General features: G+C 35.1%; 1 protein-coding gene across 1 annotated transcript in view; it reads left to right on the top strand.

The window, feature by feature from the left end:
• The window catches only part of LOC373234 (myosin V), a gene marked incomplete at its 5' end in the record, with an annotated part of 109,378 nt that overhangs the window by 37,356 nt on the left and 52,712 nt on the right, over positions 1-19,310 (top strand). The window contains 8 exon segments of the mRNA NM_214490.1: positions 882-988; positions 2,523-2,654; positions 9,249-9,382; positions 10,975-11,056; positions 11,890-12,030; positions 12,547-12,753; positions 13,269-13,400; positions 14,069-14,166. Coding sequence (NP_999655.1) covers positions 882-988; positions 2,523-2,654; positions 9,249-9,382; positions 10,975-11,056; positions 11,890-12,030; positions 12,547-12,753; positions 13,269-13,400; positions 14,069-14,166 — 1,033 coding nt within the window.

Here is a 19,310-nt window from a genome sequence, read left to right on the forward strand (position 1 = left end):
ATAGTAGCAGAAGGTCATCAATGCGAACGAGTATGTTTCCCAAAATATACTGTAATTATCTGAAGTTTGTCAAGCCACTCGTTACAATCTTTAAGGAAAGTGGCTTGGAGCTCCGATAGCTACTCAGTTTCCTGTCGTAGGTGAATTATTCACCCCCGTTTTGAACCGTTTATCCCAAAATTCAAGATTGCTAATTAAAACTGAAAAGGTTGCTGTAATAGGATGAGGGAGTAGAGGGAAGGAAAAGAGAGGGAAGGAAAGGGAAATTTAAATGGAAAGGAGGTAGAAGAGGAAAAAGGGGTTTAAAAAAATAAAAATGTGCAGCCTGGCTTATAAAAGCATGGCTTATAAAAGCATGGTAGGAAAACAACAAGAAAGGAGACAGAGAAGAGCAGACTTGAATCCAGAAAGATAGAGATGAAGTGAGAAGCACAATTGTTGTCAAATAGAGAGACAGAGAAAGAACAACTGAAAGTTTGGAATGATTATGTGAGAGAGAGAGAGAGAGAGAGAGAGAGAGAGAGAGAGAGAGAGAGAGAGATAGTCGAGGAAGGGGTGGGGGGAGGTAGAGGGATGTTGAGTTTGACCCGCACATTTTTAGATTTTGAGGTGTCTGGTGATACTGTTAAGATTATGAAGTATGTGATGTAACTCCAATTAGATATCTCAGAATACTTTACTTTCAGATGCATTCTTGCCTAGAAGATTTAAAGGTAAACATTAGATCAGTATGAAACAAGAAACAAATTGTTTGAACCCTGTATTGTGATAGAAGTTCTTCAGGCATTTCCTTATTTTGAAAAGAACTGATGTGGATATTGGTTATTACAACATATTCATGAACTTATGTTGTATGTTTTACATTAAATTATCTTTTACAGGTTTTAAGGATGACATGATGAAACAAATCTTCAGGATCATCGGTGCCGTTCTTCACTTTGGCAACGTAGAGATTCAACCTGATCAACATGAAAGCTGTAAGATTGAGGTATGGAAAAACACAAAGACAGCTTTCTTTCTAGATATTTGTTTGTGTATAAAATACTCTCTTATCAGTGACAAGATCATGAGGACACCACACGCCAGATGATAGACCAGATCAATCTAATGCCATGTCATGCTTAAGGTTAGGTCACACACAACTAACTCATTAAGCTATGAGTGGGACTGACCACTCAAAACATATGCTTCAGATAATAATCTTCCTTTTCATCCTGAAACATGATCAGTTGCTGCCCCAAAATGAAAATTACTGGCCTATATCTCAGGAAATTTTCCTGCCCTTCTCCAATTGACAAAATCTAAATTGGGAACAGGTGAATGAAGGAGCCATGGAGGGTATTAAAGATGAGTCCAATTTGAAGAAGATAGTGATCTCATGACTTCCAGATATGATCGGAAGTGACTAATCGTATTCTGCATCATTAGGACATAGGCAAGATGTAGTCAATATAGAAACTTGTTAACAATTCTTAAGATTTTGATTTTTTTTTGTGGATAGATTGAAGCATACCAAAATTCAAGTTCAGTAGAGTTGAGTTGAATATACCTTCTTTTGATACTGTAAGATAAACACAGATCATTCATATAAAAACAAAAGTTGATTGAAGTTAGAACTGAAACATTGATGTACATGGGTGAAAGCAAAGTTAAATGTATGTCTGCAATGTCTGAAATGCATGACTAATGGATAAGTGTTACTTCCAGTTGAACATGCCATACAAGATTTGTTTGAAGTTTATGACTGACACGCTATAATTGAAGGGATATTTTGACAGATGTTTAAAAATGAGAACTATGTGTGTGATAATGTGTCAGCAAATGTCCTGAACAGATGGCTGAAAGAGATAAAACCTAGAGTTCCATATGTCACAAAATGTTGTACCTTTTAGAATGTAGAGCAAGCATGTTGTTAACATTATTCTGGATACTAAAACAGAAGTTGTAAAGAATCTTTGTGGGAAAGGGCATCATTCTGTCATGGGATGTTAAATTCAAATGCTAGATCCAGACTCTGTTTCCTGATGTGCTGGAAAAGTTTATGTTTTACCCCCAATATCTAAGTCTCTTTTAATTTTGTTCGCTCTCTCTCTCTCTCTCTTTCTCTCTCTCTCTCTCTCTCTCTCTCTCTCTCTCTCTCTCTATACTCCTTTTTTCTTTTCTTTTTCTCATTTAGTTGAATGTTTTCATCTGCTTTTATTTTTTAGGTTCTACTTAATTCTTTTTCATCTTAAATGTTTTTGTTCAACTGTTGTGCTCATTTCATCCTCTTTCCCCTCCTATTGTAAGATTCTTTACAAGGTTTATGTACCTAATTGTCTATGTACATTCATCTCCCTTTCTCTCTTCTATTTCTCTTTGTTTTGTTTCATTGTTTTTTTCTCTCTAGCTTTTCATGTGAATATCATAAAATAACATCAATTTGAAATATGTCAATGTCACACATTCTTACTTTCTGACATACATTATGCTCCTGATATAGCATACTACAACTTTATTTCTCTCTACTTTCTTCCCTGCAGGTTGAGAACGAGAGTCTACCGATCCTGTGCAGTCTACTGGGTATCGAGGAGGATGCCATGAGAAAATGGTTATGTAACCGTAAGATCGTCACCGTTCAAGAGGTCCTTACTAAACCTCTCAGGCGCGATATGGTAGGTCATTGGTCAGCTCAAAGCATCATTTTGCATGATTCTATATTCTTTGTATTGTAACGAGATGATAGATGACCTCATTTCTTGGATATTTGGAGAAAATCTTTCTTGAAAAAGAAAATTTCAACCGGACCAACCAAAGTCTTAGAAGCTATAAAATTCTTGGCGATAGATAATTTGCATATTTATATTAATTTCCTTTTTTTTCTTCATATTTACAGTTATTTCCAGAGTTGGTTTTTTTTATAGAAAAATGCACAGGATACATACAATAAGGATTTCATATGCAGAATTGCTTCATTTTTTTTTCATTTTTTGATCATGTTACGGGTATGTGAAAATCAACTGGAAAAAATGAATTAGGCACTTGTACATTTAGCTGCACCTTCACATGGTAACTGATATGGGGACAGAATTATTTACAGATATTAAATCCCTTCCCATGAACTGACCCATTAAGTATCCCTTTTACGTCACTCTTAGATTTGATCCCAAATTATTGGCAATATCCTTACCAACAATTTTGCAGACTTTTTTAACTTACAGTTTCCAGATTTTCCACTAGATACAAGGATATGGGTCTTTTTCCCAATTTTTTCATTTTTAAAGACATGAAAATTTTGCTTGAGAAAACTATCAAAGCATATATGATATCTCATTTAGAGAGTCAATATTTTGTCAATTGTTCAGAAATTGTCAGATTTTCACATTTGTAGGGTCATTTTGATAAAAATTTGAGTTCAAAATTGTCATGTAACTTTGAAGATTGAGGTATTAAATGAAAGTTATTAGTTGGATGCCAGTTCATTTCAATACCAACAATCCTGTATCTCTCTAACTATTAGACCAACAAATTGAATACTAAAGACGAATGTTGGATGAGAAAATGAGTATAATCCGCCAAACATTTTGCATATTAGACTTAACTTCATGATTTCAAGTCAGAAGGGAATAGCTCTAAACTTCATTTTTCTAACAGATGATGGATGTTAGTAACTTTTCTCAACCAAACTGTAGGGGTCCAAGGTACCCCTAATTGGGGAAATAAACCTGAGAGTTAGATGTTTATCCTTTGCGTAGAGGAAGTTTTCCTAACTGTAATCGGTTTCTGGCTAAAATGATGGTGCTGACAGCCCGTCTAACTTTCCCTCATCTCCACGGCTCAAATCAAACCTCTCCAAAGACCGTTTTCATGCTTGTGAAACTCATTGAGTGTAAATGGACGGGAACTACGGCCATGTTGGAAAGTGCAATCATTGAACGATGGATGGCGTTACTAGATCAGTGAACCCTATCAACCCGTGAAATGATCACGCAATGCTCTTCATGTTTATTCTGTTACACCTCGGGGATAGCTGACGGTTGAGTATCTGACTGATATGACATTAATATTCAAATGCCACGGATTGCGTCAGCTTGATTCCTGTCAAATCAGTTTATCATGAACTGTAGAGAGGGGATGAAAATAGAGTGCTGATTGTTGATAAATGCCACTGAAGCTATTGGGAATAGTTGAATTAATTTTTCAATTCTTATTTTGAATTGCTCTTTCCTCTCTTGCTCTTAATAGTTGACATACTCATGAACAAAAGGAAAATATAATGGAAACCATACAATTTTATGTGGAAGTATTGAACAATTCCACACATTAACCCTTCAAATACCCAACACATGGAAAATGGTTGCAATACCAAAAATAAATCATATCCAAGGGGTTCATAAATTGCATACGTTGTAGTTCATTCACGATTAATAACTTTGATCTAAAGATCATACTCTCGACTCAAGTTTTCAACTTTAAAACGTTATGAACAGAATATGAAGAATTGCAATGTCACCTCATAGCAGGCCTTATAAGTATGATTACTCCCCCATTAATCTCTAAATGTTGATTTGTGATTGAGTTATATAGCTCAATGAATATGAACTTGATCCTTTCAATATACATGACTCCAGTATTAATTATCACCAATTCCTATAAATAGACATGTTAGACTGAGATGCCATTAGGTTGGAGTTGATTGAGAGTTGCGTACTCCGGTGGTTTTCCAGCTGGAAATGCTCATTTCCTACCAATCAGCTCCTGACTCCTGTATAATTGGCACTACAGTGCTGCAGGGCTGTGTCTCAATAACATCTCGGTGTACCCTGGCTCGATTAATATACATGCATAAATAGCATTGATTTGTCATTTTTGATAGATATTAACAGATTTTAGTGGAAAATACAGTTCATATTTCACATTTGGGGCAGAATGATTAGAAGGAGGAATATGCTGCGTCTGTAACTGGGAGGTTCCAGGTTTTAAACTAATTTGATAAGGCTTAAATCTTCAATTATAATGTCACTTGTTAAGGATATAGAGCTGTAAGTCCCAAAGCCTACTTGCTTTAATCTACAACTATATATTTGAGCATGGGACATTAACAGAAGTTACAGTATATTTAGTGACCTAGTAGCCACACAAATCATTCCATGCAGTGATCATAATTTCCAACTATATTCTTTCAGCTTCATATGTAACATATCTATTATTATCCTTCAAGTTCCCAACTTAAATTTTTGGTTCATCACTTTATTGATAAGTAAACAATAAAGGGAAACAAGAAAATCACATTTTGACATTTGTAGCAGGGAGACATTAAATAAATGATAGAAATTTTAGTTTTGTGTGTGATTATGATTAACATATATGTTCAGTGTATAGTAACTGATAAAAACATGCTGTAGTATAATTAAAATTGCACTTACAGTTTTGGAACAAAGTCAGAAGAGTTCAGGCAGCTTAACTATTATCAATTCAGTCTGAACATGTCATTGCCACATTAGCGTTTACTCTAGAGAACTACATGTGCAGGAAATTTGATTGAAATGGAATAATATTGAAGGTGAAGTGTTTGATAGTATCCTCCATAAGTTGCGGATTGATAATATTGAGATTGGCCTCGCTGTGTGGGGTCGTAAGAGTTCATATCTTAAATACGAGTTTCCCAATTTCAAGAGGAAAAGTATATTCAAACATTTTCAAGTAGTAGATCATGGGAGAATACGCTTGTATTATGAGAAGGTGCAAACTAGTAACATGTGGATGAAAGTATGCGTTTTTTATGATGGCAGCGCAGACTTGAGAATGATCACAAACATAGTGTAGGGTCATATGAATAAACTTTGTAAAAGTTATCTTAACTTTGAGTAAGAGAAACAGTTTGATAAAGAGTTAAAAAAATAGATGATCCAATGTACTAAATAAAAATCTTATGCATATATAACTGGGATTTCGGAATCAGCTAATTGTAAACAAATTTTAACACCAACATAATTATACAGTCTATATGGACAGCATTCTTGTACATGTACTTGTAAGTACCAATCTTTTTTCCCTTCTTGTTCCACCATTACCAATATTTTGTCATTCTACTATTTCTCTGCATTTAAACTCATCCCATCAACTTCATTCAGCAGACATGATTTATTTGTAGGTTTTAGTGCTCAGTGCAAATCCCTCTTGATACTGTAACAATTTTACTTTTCATCATAATACCAGAAGCAAAGAATATTAACCTTTTAGTCTTCGTCGTCATGTTGGTAATTGTTTTCTGTGGAGGGAAATGAATCTTCATTTGCAGGTCGACAGAAACTTGATTTGTTGGGAAGTTGTTCATTTCAGGCTTGATTTGCAGACGAATCTCGGATTAATATGATTCTCTTTTACGCAACATCCAAAAGTTGACGGTTGAGGATGCGCAACTTATCGGAGGTGTGAATGGACGTGCGTTAATTCATGCTTTAGGGTAGCAGTGGAAATGGTGGTTGATCAGAGGTTTGATAGAGGTTGAGGGAAATTTAATGGCTTCACAAGCTTTTTGGGGAAAAATATTCATGGAAGGTTTCCTTAAGGTTAGGTTTAAACCATAGCCTACTGGAAACCTTGTGGTTCCTGTACTAAGCATAGTGATCACAGAATTCAGTAGTCAATAGGTAGCTTATATCATCGGTAGTCAGGATTGACAGTTGTAAGGTCTTTATGATTGTGCCCTGTATTTAGATTTACCGGTAGCACTGTTTGGGTCCAGAGTTATAACTTGGTGACCCATGTGATCCAGACTGCTCATGAGCACAGTCATACACTGTAAAAACAGAATTTCTAAAAACTTAACTCTAACAAGCAAACACAAAATTCTTCTGTTCTTTCACAGTATCAGTTCTTTAAATGAATTGATATGCATATTTCCCCACTTTTACTCAACCCAAATCCACCATTTTGAAGAAAATTTCTCTTTTCTGTATTTTCATATGCAAAACATTATGTTTACTGGGCTTGCACAATGTCAAACAAATGTTTGAAGTTGTGTGAACAGTCCAATTAGTTAGCCACCTTGAACTTGTTTTACATATACAGTAGGGATGCAGACCCTTCCCACGAGCATCATGATCCTTGGTCATGCGAAGACGGATTTAGAAGAAAGATACTTTTCTATTTTTTGCCACTGAAAACCTAGACACGGGATTCAGTAACCAACTGGGATTTGACCAAGTCACACGGCAGATCAGAATGTTGAATTTAGATTTTTGTTTTTTACTTGTGACAAACTGTGAAAATTAGATTAGAGCTAATCACGTTTATGTGAAACCAACTGTGGATATTAGGTTAGTTCTAATAAAGTGTTTGCGTTACCAACTTGGAAAATTAGGTTAAGTTTGAGGAAAGGTCTACCAAGAAATCAGCTATCAGTAGATGACTTTATAATGGTGGGTGATAATACCATTATTTTGGTTCCATCCACAAATACTACTTGTGTGGTGCTATTATTATCTTGCAACTTGGATAAGTTTCAAAATATGTCCAAGAAAATGTGGCCCTTTTGATTTGAGTTGACTTCCTGAACATATGTTGAGACAAAAGTTAGGACATGTGTGAATTGTTAGGGAAGATTTCTGGAAGTGGAAGCTTTATAGAAGGGAGATGATTATTTATGAATTGAATGGGTGGATGCTATGTTTATCTTAATCAAGGATAATTATTTGGAAAGATAAATCAAGGAAACAGTCGGAAATAAAGAAGGCAAGAAATTATTAGATAGAAAGTGTCACTACCTCTAAAACAGTGTCAGGAAATGTCCTCTTTATATGCAAAATCAACAGTTGAAACTGCTATCAGTAGTTAACAACAGAAAAAAACAGAAGAAATTTTGTTTACTCCCTCCATCTGTCTGGCAGCCTTCAGATGTTGACAATCATGAAACACCCTCTCTCTCCCCCTCCCCTCCCACGAGACCCCTCCCCCTGTTCCCCTTCCCCCACCTCCTCCCTACTCCTCTTTGATCTGGCGTACCGGAAGGTGGGAGGACCCGGAATTGACACGCTCCTTGCGAATCAACGACGTAATTTCAGTCTGTGTTGATTGAGAAATCCTCCGCCGTGATTCACTGTGTAAACAGGAAGGACTTGACCGCATCTCAACGCGGTCATGTGCGCAAGAAACTTTAATATAAACAATGAGAGGTATCTGGAAGGCACAGAGTAACATCATTGAAGTTTGATTTTATTAGGAAGCTTAGCATTACTTACTCTTTTGACTTGTACTGCAGTATCTTTAAATTAATAGGAGATGGGGACAAAGAACTCAATTTTGTACATAGAGATTGCTGATGGGCATACATGTATGTGTACATGTACAAACTGCACATAGCTCTATTGTAATTGTTTTGCTATTAAACTATTAAACTTTTTTTAACAACATGTAAATTTGTGAGTTTTCTGTTTGGTTGACTTTTAATTAGAACATTCTCATTTTGCATTCAAGTATTCTTTACCGTATTAAATTAATTTTATCCCATGTTGAATTTCTTTTGATAAACTTTGTGATACTCATCCCCCCCAAAAAAAAAAACAGCAAAAAGAGGGATACATTTTGTAACAGTGAGTTACAGATTTGACTTTCATGGAGGATATCAATTGTAGCACTAACCAACAACTGCAGGATATTTTGGAGTATGTGACACATTGTTGAATTATCAAGTGTCAGTTTGAATTTGAAATTTCAATCGCTTTGATGGAGACAGCTCATTGCCAGTTTTGATTTCCTTTGTCCTTGTCTCTGTCTCTCTCATTTTTCCTATGTATTCCTCTTTCTCTCTCTCTCTCTCTCTCTCTCTCTCTGTTTGTTCCTCTGTTTTCTGATGTCTTTTTTTTTGGTCCTTTGATAACTTTCTGTCACACAAATACATGTGTATATATATATATATATATATATATATATATATATATATATATATATATATATACTATATATATATATATATATACTATATATAAATGTTATAAAAGTGTGTGTGGATATTATTTAATCTCACACATATCTTGTTGAAAATGGAATAGTTGTAAATATCTGCTGAGGGTTCGAAGAGTTTTAAGTCATATACTTATGTAACACAGATTTGCTGCCCTTCATGCTTCAAACAGACAAATTATTGTGGTCTTACATGATAGCATCTTCTTTCAAAGCTCATTTGTACCTGTTGCACCATGCATTGTTTGTATTTATATATGAATTTAATTGTTTATAATGAATCTTATTCTTTGGTATATTTGCAGGCGGTGTTCTCGAGGGATGCTCTTGCCAAGCACATCTATTCTCAGCTCTTCACATGGATTGTGGAACAGATCAACAAAGCCATGGACACACAGGCCAAGACAACCAACTTCATCGGTGTACTAGACATCTACGGGTATGGACTAATTATTCCAGTGCTACAAAGTTTTAGGCGATCTGTACAATGCCCCTTTTAGAGTATGGTACACTAAACTTTACGTAAGGGGGCCATTAGGAAGATGCTGTCAAAAATGAAGATCATACCATATCTCTTTGATAGAATTCTTGGTAAAATTTTGAGGTCATTCTGACTTTGCTCTTAAACCTGTGTTCCTGTTGCCCTGATTAAGTTGCTGAGCGGAGTCATAAAGATTGAATTCTAGTAATGATGGGAAATAAAATCTCCTAGATTCAAATGAAACTTACACTTGCTGTTCAAGATAACAAAAAAAAATTTTTTAAATACAGACAATATATATATATATATATATATATATAAAAAATTATATATATAAAAAAATTATATATAATAGCTGAAAAATGATTTCAGGAAGAGAAAGAAACCAAACTAGTAGTACTTGTGGTCTCTGTGTGCACAGGGGAGATGAGTTTTTCGGTTAATGTGATTATCACAGAGTTCATGTCCTTTTGCAGACCCAAGCAGCTTATCTATTGCACTATAAACTTCTCTGAGTTACTTAGAGCTGGTTTCTTTCTTTGTGAAAATTTATTACCAGGACACAAAATTTGCTTTAAATGATAAGGAATTTGCATAGAGAACCACACTGTCCTACATGTACTTCATAGCAGATGAAATACATGTAGTTCTTTGCATTTTATAGCAAAAGTAAAGTAGCTGCACAATTTTGATATGAGCACTATATTGGATGTAAATAAGGCCTACTCTGATTTGAAGGCTTATGGATTGAAACGTTGAAGGACACAGAGGGGATGCAATGTTTTTAGTTGAAGACAAGGGGGTCAGGAAGATGCCACACCTTAATAAGTCTTTTCTCAGGAAGAGGGCCAGCAGAGAGGAGAAGTAGAAAATAGAAATGGGATGTAAAAAAGGCCTGCCATTACCCCGAGAGACATGGTCAAAACAAACGACAGGAGCTAATAAAATCTGCAGCTGTGTAAAACTAGGTTACCTAATCGAGACAGTTGGACATTTTGTAGAGTTATCAAAACATGTTTTTATGATTAAAACTGAGTGAAAATAGGCTGTCAGCCTTAAATTGTTTGCTTGAAATCTCATTGATGCTTCCTAATGTCCCGCTCTGAGCTCAGTCAGTAAGGATTTTCTGTATAATCTTGTTATTGCTTTCTGTGTGAAAGTTTTAGCAATCCATATTTATAAATTCTTATCCTATTGTATGTTACAGTAACATATAGTTTACTAAACATGCCGGTATCTTGTAAACTCCCAATGTACTTTTAGGTAATAAATACCTGTTTTAAACTGTTCACAACAATTTCATAAACTATTCGAGGTCCAAAATTTAGATAAGTCATATGAAATCAGACTTTTACAATAATTGATCTGAAGTAAAATCCAAATTATATACAGTTTTACAAGATCAGAGTTTAAAAGATTTATTGAGCTGTCAATTGCTTATAAAATTCTCTTTGCTTGGTTCTAAATGTGAACATTCATCAGGTTTAGTTTGATTTACCAGATATGAATTCTTTTTATCTATTTGATTTGTTTCAATATTTTTGTTTCAGGTTTGAAATGTTTGAGATCAACAGCTTTGAACAGTTCTGCATTAACTATGCCAATGAGAAGTTGCAACAACAATTCACACAGGTAAGTAATTTAGTCAGTTGTGGAGCTAGGTCATGACACTCTAAAACTCAATCTCCCACCTTTCAATAAAAGAAACATAATAAAATCAAAAATCAGGATGATGAGTACTTTCAGCTACAGGCTTGATGTTATGACTGCCAGATGCTCAGTGCAAGGGTTGCTTGCCATGCAAAGTAGGAATAGACTATTTATAGACAAGGATGAACAAAGTTTGACTCAAGGGGGAGCTATTGCAATTTCAGGATACTAGCAGTATGCATGACTTGGTGAATTTCTTCAGAACTAAATGTTTCAGGGTTTTTTCAATTAAAAAGAAATTATTCAATAGGATAGTGAATGGAATGAAACTAGGGTTCAGTGAGAGTGCATTTTCTTTTTATATTCACATGTTTTTATCTTTGAGCATTAGATATAATTGTAAACAAGCTTAAGAATCTGTCTGTAAATTTTCCATTATAAGATGAGAAAGATGATTCATGAAATTCTTTTTTTTTTTTAGTGTGTATGAAAATTGGTAATACTTTTACACATTGTAGTATACCTAACCTTAGGAATAAACAAATTTTCTACACAGAACTAAATAAATTACTTGTGAGTATTATAAGATGCAGTTGTTTGAGGGGTTGGGCTCGACTAGCACATGTGCTATTATCTGGCCCCTTTTACCAACCAAGAGTTTGTCTTCTTGTTTATGTTAACACATTTTATGAAATGTATTACTGTATTGCAGTTGATAGATCAAATCAAATCAAATCAAAATCAAATCATTAAATATATCAGACCATTCAGTAATCAATAAATCAATATAATTTTCCAATTTTTTTTCTTCACAGCATGTATTCAAGCTGGAGCAAGAGGAGTATGTGAAGGAGCAGATTGAGTGGTCATTCATTGATTACTATGACAACCAGCCTTGTATTGATATGATTGAGAGCAAGCTAGGTATCTTAGATCTCCTGGATGAGGAATGTATGGTAAGTTCTCATATTTTTTTTAAAATATGTATTTGTCTCATTTCATACGGAATACATTTAGAGGAGTCCATTAGTGAATAGAAGGATTTGTAATGTACAAAAAGGTTAAATCATCAAGGCCCTTTTTTCTATTTCAGGGGAAACACTAACTTCCATTGATAATGCATACAATATTTTCTTCTGAATATAGATTTTGATATTTTGTGAAGATTTTCAGTTTTACTGTTGTAAAGTGCTTGGGGACTTGCTTTAAAAGTGACTTTCTTTGAAGATATACCTGTAGATATATATGACATTTGTATCTTTGTAAAATAATGTGAGATCTACCTTAGAAATGCACTGTATGTTGGGTGTTGTTTTCTATTTATATCATTGTTATTGCAGACTTTCTGATATACAAGATGAGGAGGATTTATCCATCTATTCCTGTTTTGCTATTCCTATTCTATGTTCATGTAAATTACTTAGAAATACAACTGTTTTACAAATTGCAAATATTGTTTCCCTCTATTACAGCTCCCCAAGGGATCTGATGAGAACTGGTGTAACAAACTCTACAACAAGCTCACAGCACACGGTCACTTCTCCAAGCCCAGGACCTCTCGTACAGCGTTCCTGGTCCATCACTTTGCTGATAAGGTGGAGTACGAGTCTGAAGGATTCGTACAGAAGAACCGCGACCAGGTCAATGATGAGCATCTCAACATCCTCATGGCTAGTCAGGTAAACCTAGAAAGGCTTTTTACATTTGTTATTTCATCTGCATATATGAACCTCTTCACATAAATTTAAATTATTTGTATGTGCCTTGAGCATCTCTAGAGATATGGATATGTAGCGCTTTATCAATATTGTTATTATTATTATTATAATCCATTGCCCATAGAGGTGAGGAGATAGAAGAGACTATTCTGTTGTGATATTTTTTTTCCTGTTGAAATTGAATAATTGTTCTCTACACCATCTTTATTTTCAGATTTTGTAAGTGGTACATTTTCTTAAGAATCTTTATGAAAGTATTTGGATTCATGTATGTATTTGGATAAAGGCACCTAAGAAATCTATTCTTTAAATGGGAGTTATGAAGTAAAAGCAAATAATGATGCATTAAAGTATTACTTTTATCATGTATGATGTGGATTATCATTTTGATACATATACTGGTAGGCTTTTAGTTTTCTTTCTTTTTCTTAACATAACCTCATTTTCATTTTCTCCCTTTCATTGGTGAATGGTAGTATGAGTTTGTGGCAGAACTGTTCCGTCCCAAACCAGAAGCGCCTAAACATAATCACAAAAGAGGTAGCGTCAAACCAATGGTAGCACCGGTCAGCCGTACCAAGACATTCAAGAGATCTGTAGGGAGTCAGGTAAGGAGGAAAGGAGGAGTGATGATGATGATGATGGTGATGATGGTGATGATTGTGATAAGGGTGATGATGGTAATGATGGTGATGGTGATGATGATGATGACGATGTTGGTAATGATGATGGTGATGATGATGATGATGATGGTGATGGTGATGGTGATGGTGATGGTGATGGTGATGGTGATGGTGATGGTGATGGTGATGGTGATGGTGATGGTGGTGGTGGTGGTGGTGGCAGTGGTAGTGTCGATGATGCTGATGATGTCATTATTGATGGTGCTGTTTGTACTAGTGTAATCCAGTTGGTTTTTATAATTCTAGTGTGTGAGTTTGCATACACAATAAACATGATATAATTAATGAGTAAGAATGTGCAATTTTGTCCTTGATATAAGAATAAGAGTCATTCCACTTGATTTTTCACTTCTCATATCTTTCTTGTCCTTTGAAAGTCATGTAGAAGTACATGTATATACATGTATCTACTGTGAAACTGATGTTATTTGTAATGCTTCTTTTTTAGATGCTTGCAAGTAAACTCATTCTTCATTATAACATCTGGTAAAAAGCTAATAATTGTTGTGGCTCTACCTGAGTGCATTTATACGTGATCAATTCCCCAGGTTTGTAGATAATGTAATTAACTGATAAACTTTGATTCTTCACAGTTCCGTGACTCTCTGACGTACCTGATGATGAAGCTGAACTCAACTACTCCACATTACGTCCGCTGTATCAAGCCTAATGACTACAAGCTGCCTTTCACGTAAGAAATCATCTTTTATCTTCTCTTGTTTCATAAAATGATCCTCCAGCACTAGCAAAGAAGATGCTAAAGGCTATGAATTACAGCTCTCTTGTACCAGACTGTGTATACATGCAATTCTTGTCCTTCCATTGCATCTGGGATACATGTCTTAACCCAACTCCAATATTTTCTCAGCTGTTAGGGGCATTTTAACTGTCAAAACTTGTCTCAGAAACTACACTGCATAATCATTGATCAATATTCTGCAGTATGGTCATATGGAAGATTCTTTTGAGTTCTTCTTGTGTAAAAATAGGATGTAGATGATTCACAATGCATTGTACCATAATTTTTCAGGTGCTAAACTGTTTTGCTGCACCTTTATCTATAATTCCTTTGGTTGAAGGCTACCCTAGGCTAGGGAAGCCATTACTAAAACCAACTCTGACAAGGCCTTTGCCAACCGTAAACCAGGTTGACTCAGGAAAGCATGATGGTGACGTACTAGCATGTTGAGGAAGCCTTAGGGTATCGTCAGTTAGTGTGCTGTGTCGCGTAGTAAGACCCTTCAAGCATCGATTCTCTTTGTTTTCATGAGAAATAGCCTTGGTTTGCCCTCTGATTGGAGTAGGATGTCGTGCTGGAAATGGCGGTTCCAATCCAATCATAGGAATCCAGAAATAGGAACTATTGCGATATGCATCATTGTTGCCCTTTGGACATGGCCAAAATCATATTCAGCAGAATTTTAGGAGAAAGAACATTAAAGAGACCTTTACATAAGTATCTTTGCCAATCATATGAAGCTTCTTAGTATGTGTATCATGACATACCAGGGACTTATAATTGGTTTCATTAGAATCAGTGTAAGCTTAGAGATTAGTGAACTGTCTTCAGATTTTGTTTTTTATTTCTGTTCTAAGTTACATTATTTTATCTGATACACATAGGCCAACATGTAGATGTAGGTTCTCTTATCTTCTTTTGTAAGAGTAGAATAGAAATGATTGTCTCGTTTGATCATTGCTTCCATGTATAAGTGTATGATTCTGGATAAAACAAATTATTTCATGTAAACCTTTTTGGTTCAATTCCTGTACTGAACTTCTCAGATTTACAATTCATACACAATCCAATTATATCAGAGTATTGCTAACAGTCACATGTTGAAGTCTCATCGTAGAAACATTACTGAAGCCATTTTCTGAGATTTATCATACAGATACAGCTCTGAAAGCCTCAAGGCTGTATCAAGCATGTTACAGATCAAAATCTGCAAACCCAAATTAGCTCCGAACTTCCACCAATCGAAAATCAGCAAATGGTGGAATTTTTGACAAACTTGGAGACTTTCTCCCACTGGTCAGGAAGTTTGAAACCATGAATGATTCCCCACTTCCCTGCCTTGACCGCATTCCTACATGTATGTTTGCGCTCAGTCGTGTCGCCTGGTGGATTATGTTTGGCGTTACCGTGGTAACAGTCATGTATGTAAGCACGAAGGCCATGCTCTCTTGATTGCTGATGAGCGAGTCCCTAGATGAGAGAGTAAAACATGGAGCGTGGTGCAACATTTGTACACCATGTAGCTTTCTTTATTCTGTGTAAAAAGTAGAAATACAATTAGTTGTAGTCTGGGATAACATGTTTTATTAATCCTGAAACTGACATCATGTAGCATCATAAAAGTAATGTGACACTAATGGGAGGAGGAGGAGGGGGGGGGGAGGGGGGGGGTGAAGGGAAAGTTAAATGTTATACAGAACATGAATAGAGAAAAAAATTCTCTGAATTCAATAATATCAACTATTAAATATGTTAAAGTATTCATTCTTCAATGTGTAACTTGCTTTGGAATTTTTTTTTTTTAAGAATTAAAATTAATATACCTACACATGCTCTAATATTAAGAAATATAATTGAAAAGAAAAAAAAATATTCAGGAAGATGTCAAGTTCTTCTATCCATTACCGCCTTTGGGAAATAAGTATTTCCAATAACAATAGAATACAAAACATCTCGTTTTTGCCTTCTGTGTGCATCTTTCAAAATCTCTTATTATTACTCACCCAAAAAGTAAACTCCCAAGAGCCCTCTTGAGCTTTCACAAACTCAAAACTTGCTTACTAATCAAATAAAAACAATTATGTAGTTTATATTAAATGTGTGATAAGTGATATAGATTAGTGATAGTGGTCATTGAAAGATAAGGCTAAGCAAAATTAAGTATATTATTTGCTTTTTTCAAATCTGCACCAATAGTTTTGATGCTTGATTCATTTCCTTTCGATAGTGCATCAAGGAAATAGATTAATAATGACTTCCCTTATCTTCCATTAAAACTCCTACAAACCTATATTTAGGAATCAAGTTTTGTAATTTCCAAAGGCATGCAATTATGTTTTGATGGGTGCATATCAGAAGATGATATGAGGTTGCGATGGTGCATTTAAGTAGTTTTGTTGATCAGATACAGTGATAAGGACTTGTAAGGTGACTCAGGCTTTGACATCAACCCTAGAATTTGGTGGTTTAGGAAATATTCAATTTGACAAACCGCTCTTCAAAGTACAAGATATTGCTTTTTCCAAGGCCAGGCAGATGACATTTCTAGATGTGTATCTCGGATAGGAAGCCAAGTAGGTGGGGCTTCTACTCTCATTTTCTGATCTTTTTATAGGTTGAATGTTTTGCCATTTGATCTTTATGCAGCCTTGTTATTGAATAAAAGTGGGCAATGGGCTTCTTTATTTTTGAAGAATTCACATGTCCTCTTGATTTTACAATGGTTTATTTCATTCCTCAACCATCAATCATCTCCATGCACCCAACATGCATTTCACAAAATTAGTTTATTTTCTCTCTTACCCTCTGCCATCTTCCACAGAGAAAATAACAAAACAATTCCCCAAAGCCATCTTAAAACATGCACACTTAATCTTGATTTGAAAAGTGACACTTCCTTCATAATGCTGAAGAGGAAGAGGAAGAAGACACTTCACATTATTGTTCTATCCTTGCTGTTAGTAAGTGATCAATTAATAGCAAAACACTTGAATGTGAGGTCCTTTTGATAGTCAGAGATGATTTAACCAAGGCAAACTACAATCAACTTTTTGAATGATCTCTCTCAAATACTTGTTTTAAGTATCCATATGTATCCTCATTTCAGGTTCTCATGGGCATTTAAAAACCTTGCTACTTTCTCAAATTCTCAGTATTCTTGTTAAATTCACAAGTATGCCATCATACAGTACTATCATCTATGCCAAAATACAACTTTGTTTTCCTTTTAGTGTACGCATTATACTACTTGAACTGAAGTTTTTGTTTGTATCGTCGAGTAAGTGTTTAAATACTGGTAATTATAAAAGCAATCATAAATGATGCAAATTGATAAAAGAAATTTCCAAAGAATCTATATTACTTTGGTCCAGTTAATTGATACAACCAATTTCCAAGTGCCATATTTGCCATCCAAGACAGATGCGGGACGGAGATTGTTGGATAAGGGCTGAAAATCTAATTTTGCCAATCTCTGTCATCCAGTAAGTCTCTTGTGGCTTTTCTTAATTTTTCTAATACGAGCACCAAGTGATGAAGTCTATATTTATCATCTCAGAGTGATTCTTCAAAATATAAAAAAGAAAGACAGAAATTTTAATAACCTTGCCCTTTTCATCAGTAGAATTCTAACACGAAATGGAAGAAGTCCAAGTTACAAATCAATTTTGTCGTGCGATAGCTTGTTGTCAATTCAAATTAAAAAATGCAAACATTCTCAACAGATTTGGACATGCATGTGGACCTTATAGAAGGAAATTGAATCTGTAAACTCCATGTTGTATCAGTGTGGTTTAAAAAAGCCCATGAATTGATTTAGAAGTTGCTAGGCATTGAGAGTACTAGCTCTGCAAATTTATTCAAAAGTTCAAATGAAGCATATTATTTCAAGTCAATAACCATATTAACTCAAGTCAATAACCACAAGAATTTTTGTTAATTGCTTGTACATGGAGCACATGTTTCTCATAAGAGAGAAATGATGACATGATACTTTTCATGAACACAAACATTTTCTTTAGTTTCAGTTTTCACTGATTCATACACAGAAGGAATTTTTGCATGTATGGGTCATTCTCACATAGAAGGATATAGTGGGGGACGGGGTATCACTGAATCAGAGTAAGCCACTATGAGGTTTCAGCTGTATGAAGTTTCCAGCTGTATTTGTCTTTGTTTAAAGTAGTTACATTCATTTTGTGTACTTTTAGGGAATATTAACTTCTGTAAAAATGAGTGGAGGTGGAATACATTCTATCAGAGTTGGTTACTGTAACAACACAGACCTTACCGGTAGTTATGGTAAGAGAAAACATCACTGTCTCAGCTTTTGTCACTTTATAGTTACACTTTTGTTTTCAATTATCCTGTAAGCATTTGACAAGGTGATGACTAGATTTTAAGTCTTTCCTGTCATTTCATTTAATTGCTTAAACTGGGGTACAGAAGTCATTTCTCTATCTCATGTATGCAATCGCCTTCCCTGATTTGAATTTTTTTCATTTGAACTTAATTTCCCACATTGACAAGTGGAATAATGATGATGGCTTCAAGCCTACCTGTCAGAGGCTTCCCAACTCCCAGCAGGTATTGATAGGACATAGGGAGTGATAACGAGCCGATAGGATGCTCACGATTAGGCCAACCAGGAGCAGGAAACTCTGCGGCTCTACAAGGAACGCGAGTAGCTATCACCAAGCACTTCCTGCGTCGCCCATTTTCAATCATATTTATAATAGAATTTCTTTCATCTAGACTATTTTCATGAGGATGGACTTGTAGTTTGAACTTTGGAGGTAGACACTGAAGCTGAATGTTTCATCCTCTATCTTTTGCTTATTAGTGCTCTAAGTGATCTCTGTGTAAGGTTGGAGTCGCTTCAGTTGGCCAGAATCATACTTAACAATTAGATTCTAGTTGTTAATTGTTAGGTGCTTTTGTGTTTTAAGGGATATCAAGCCTTACATTATATCTTTGTGAAGTGGGAATTGTTTCAGTCAGCTACCTTCATACCAAACAAGCTATTTCAAAAAGATTGTTGTGAGGTGCATTTGTGTTTCAATGGATTATCCAGTCTTTACTTCATATCTTGGTAATAT

Source organism: Strongylocentrotus purpuratus, unplaced genomic scaffold, assembly GCF_000002235.5.
Source record: "Strongylocentrotus purpuratus isolate Spur 01 unplaced genomic scaffold, Spur_5.0 spur5_scaffold_6, whole genome shotgun sequence".
Classification (NCBI taxonomy): domain Eukaryota; kingdom Metazoa; phylum Echinodermata; class Echinoidea; order Camarodonta; family Strongylocentrotidae; genus Strongylocentrotus; species Strongylocentrotus purpuratus.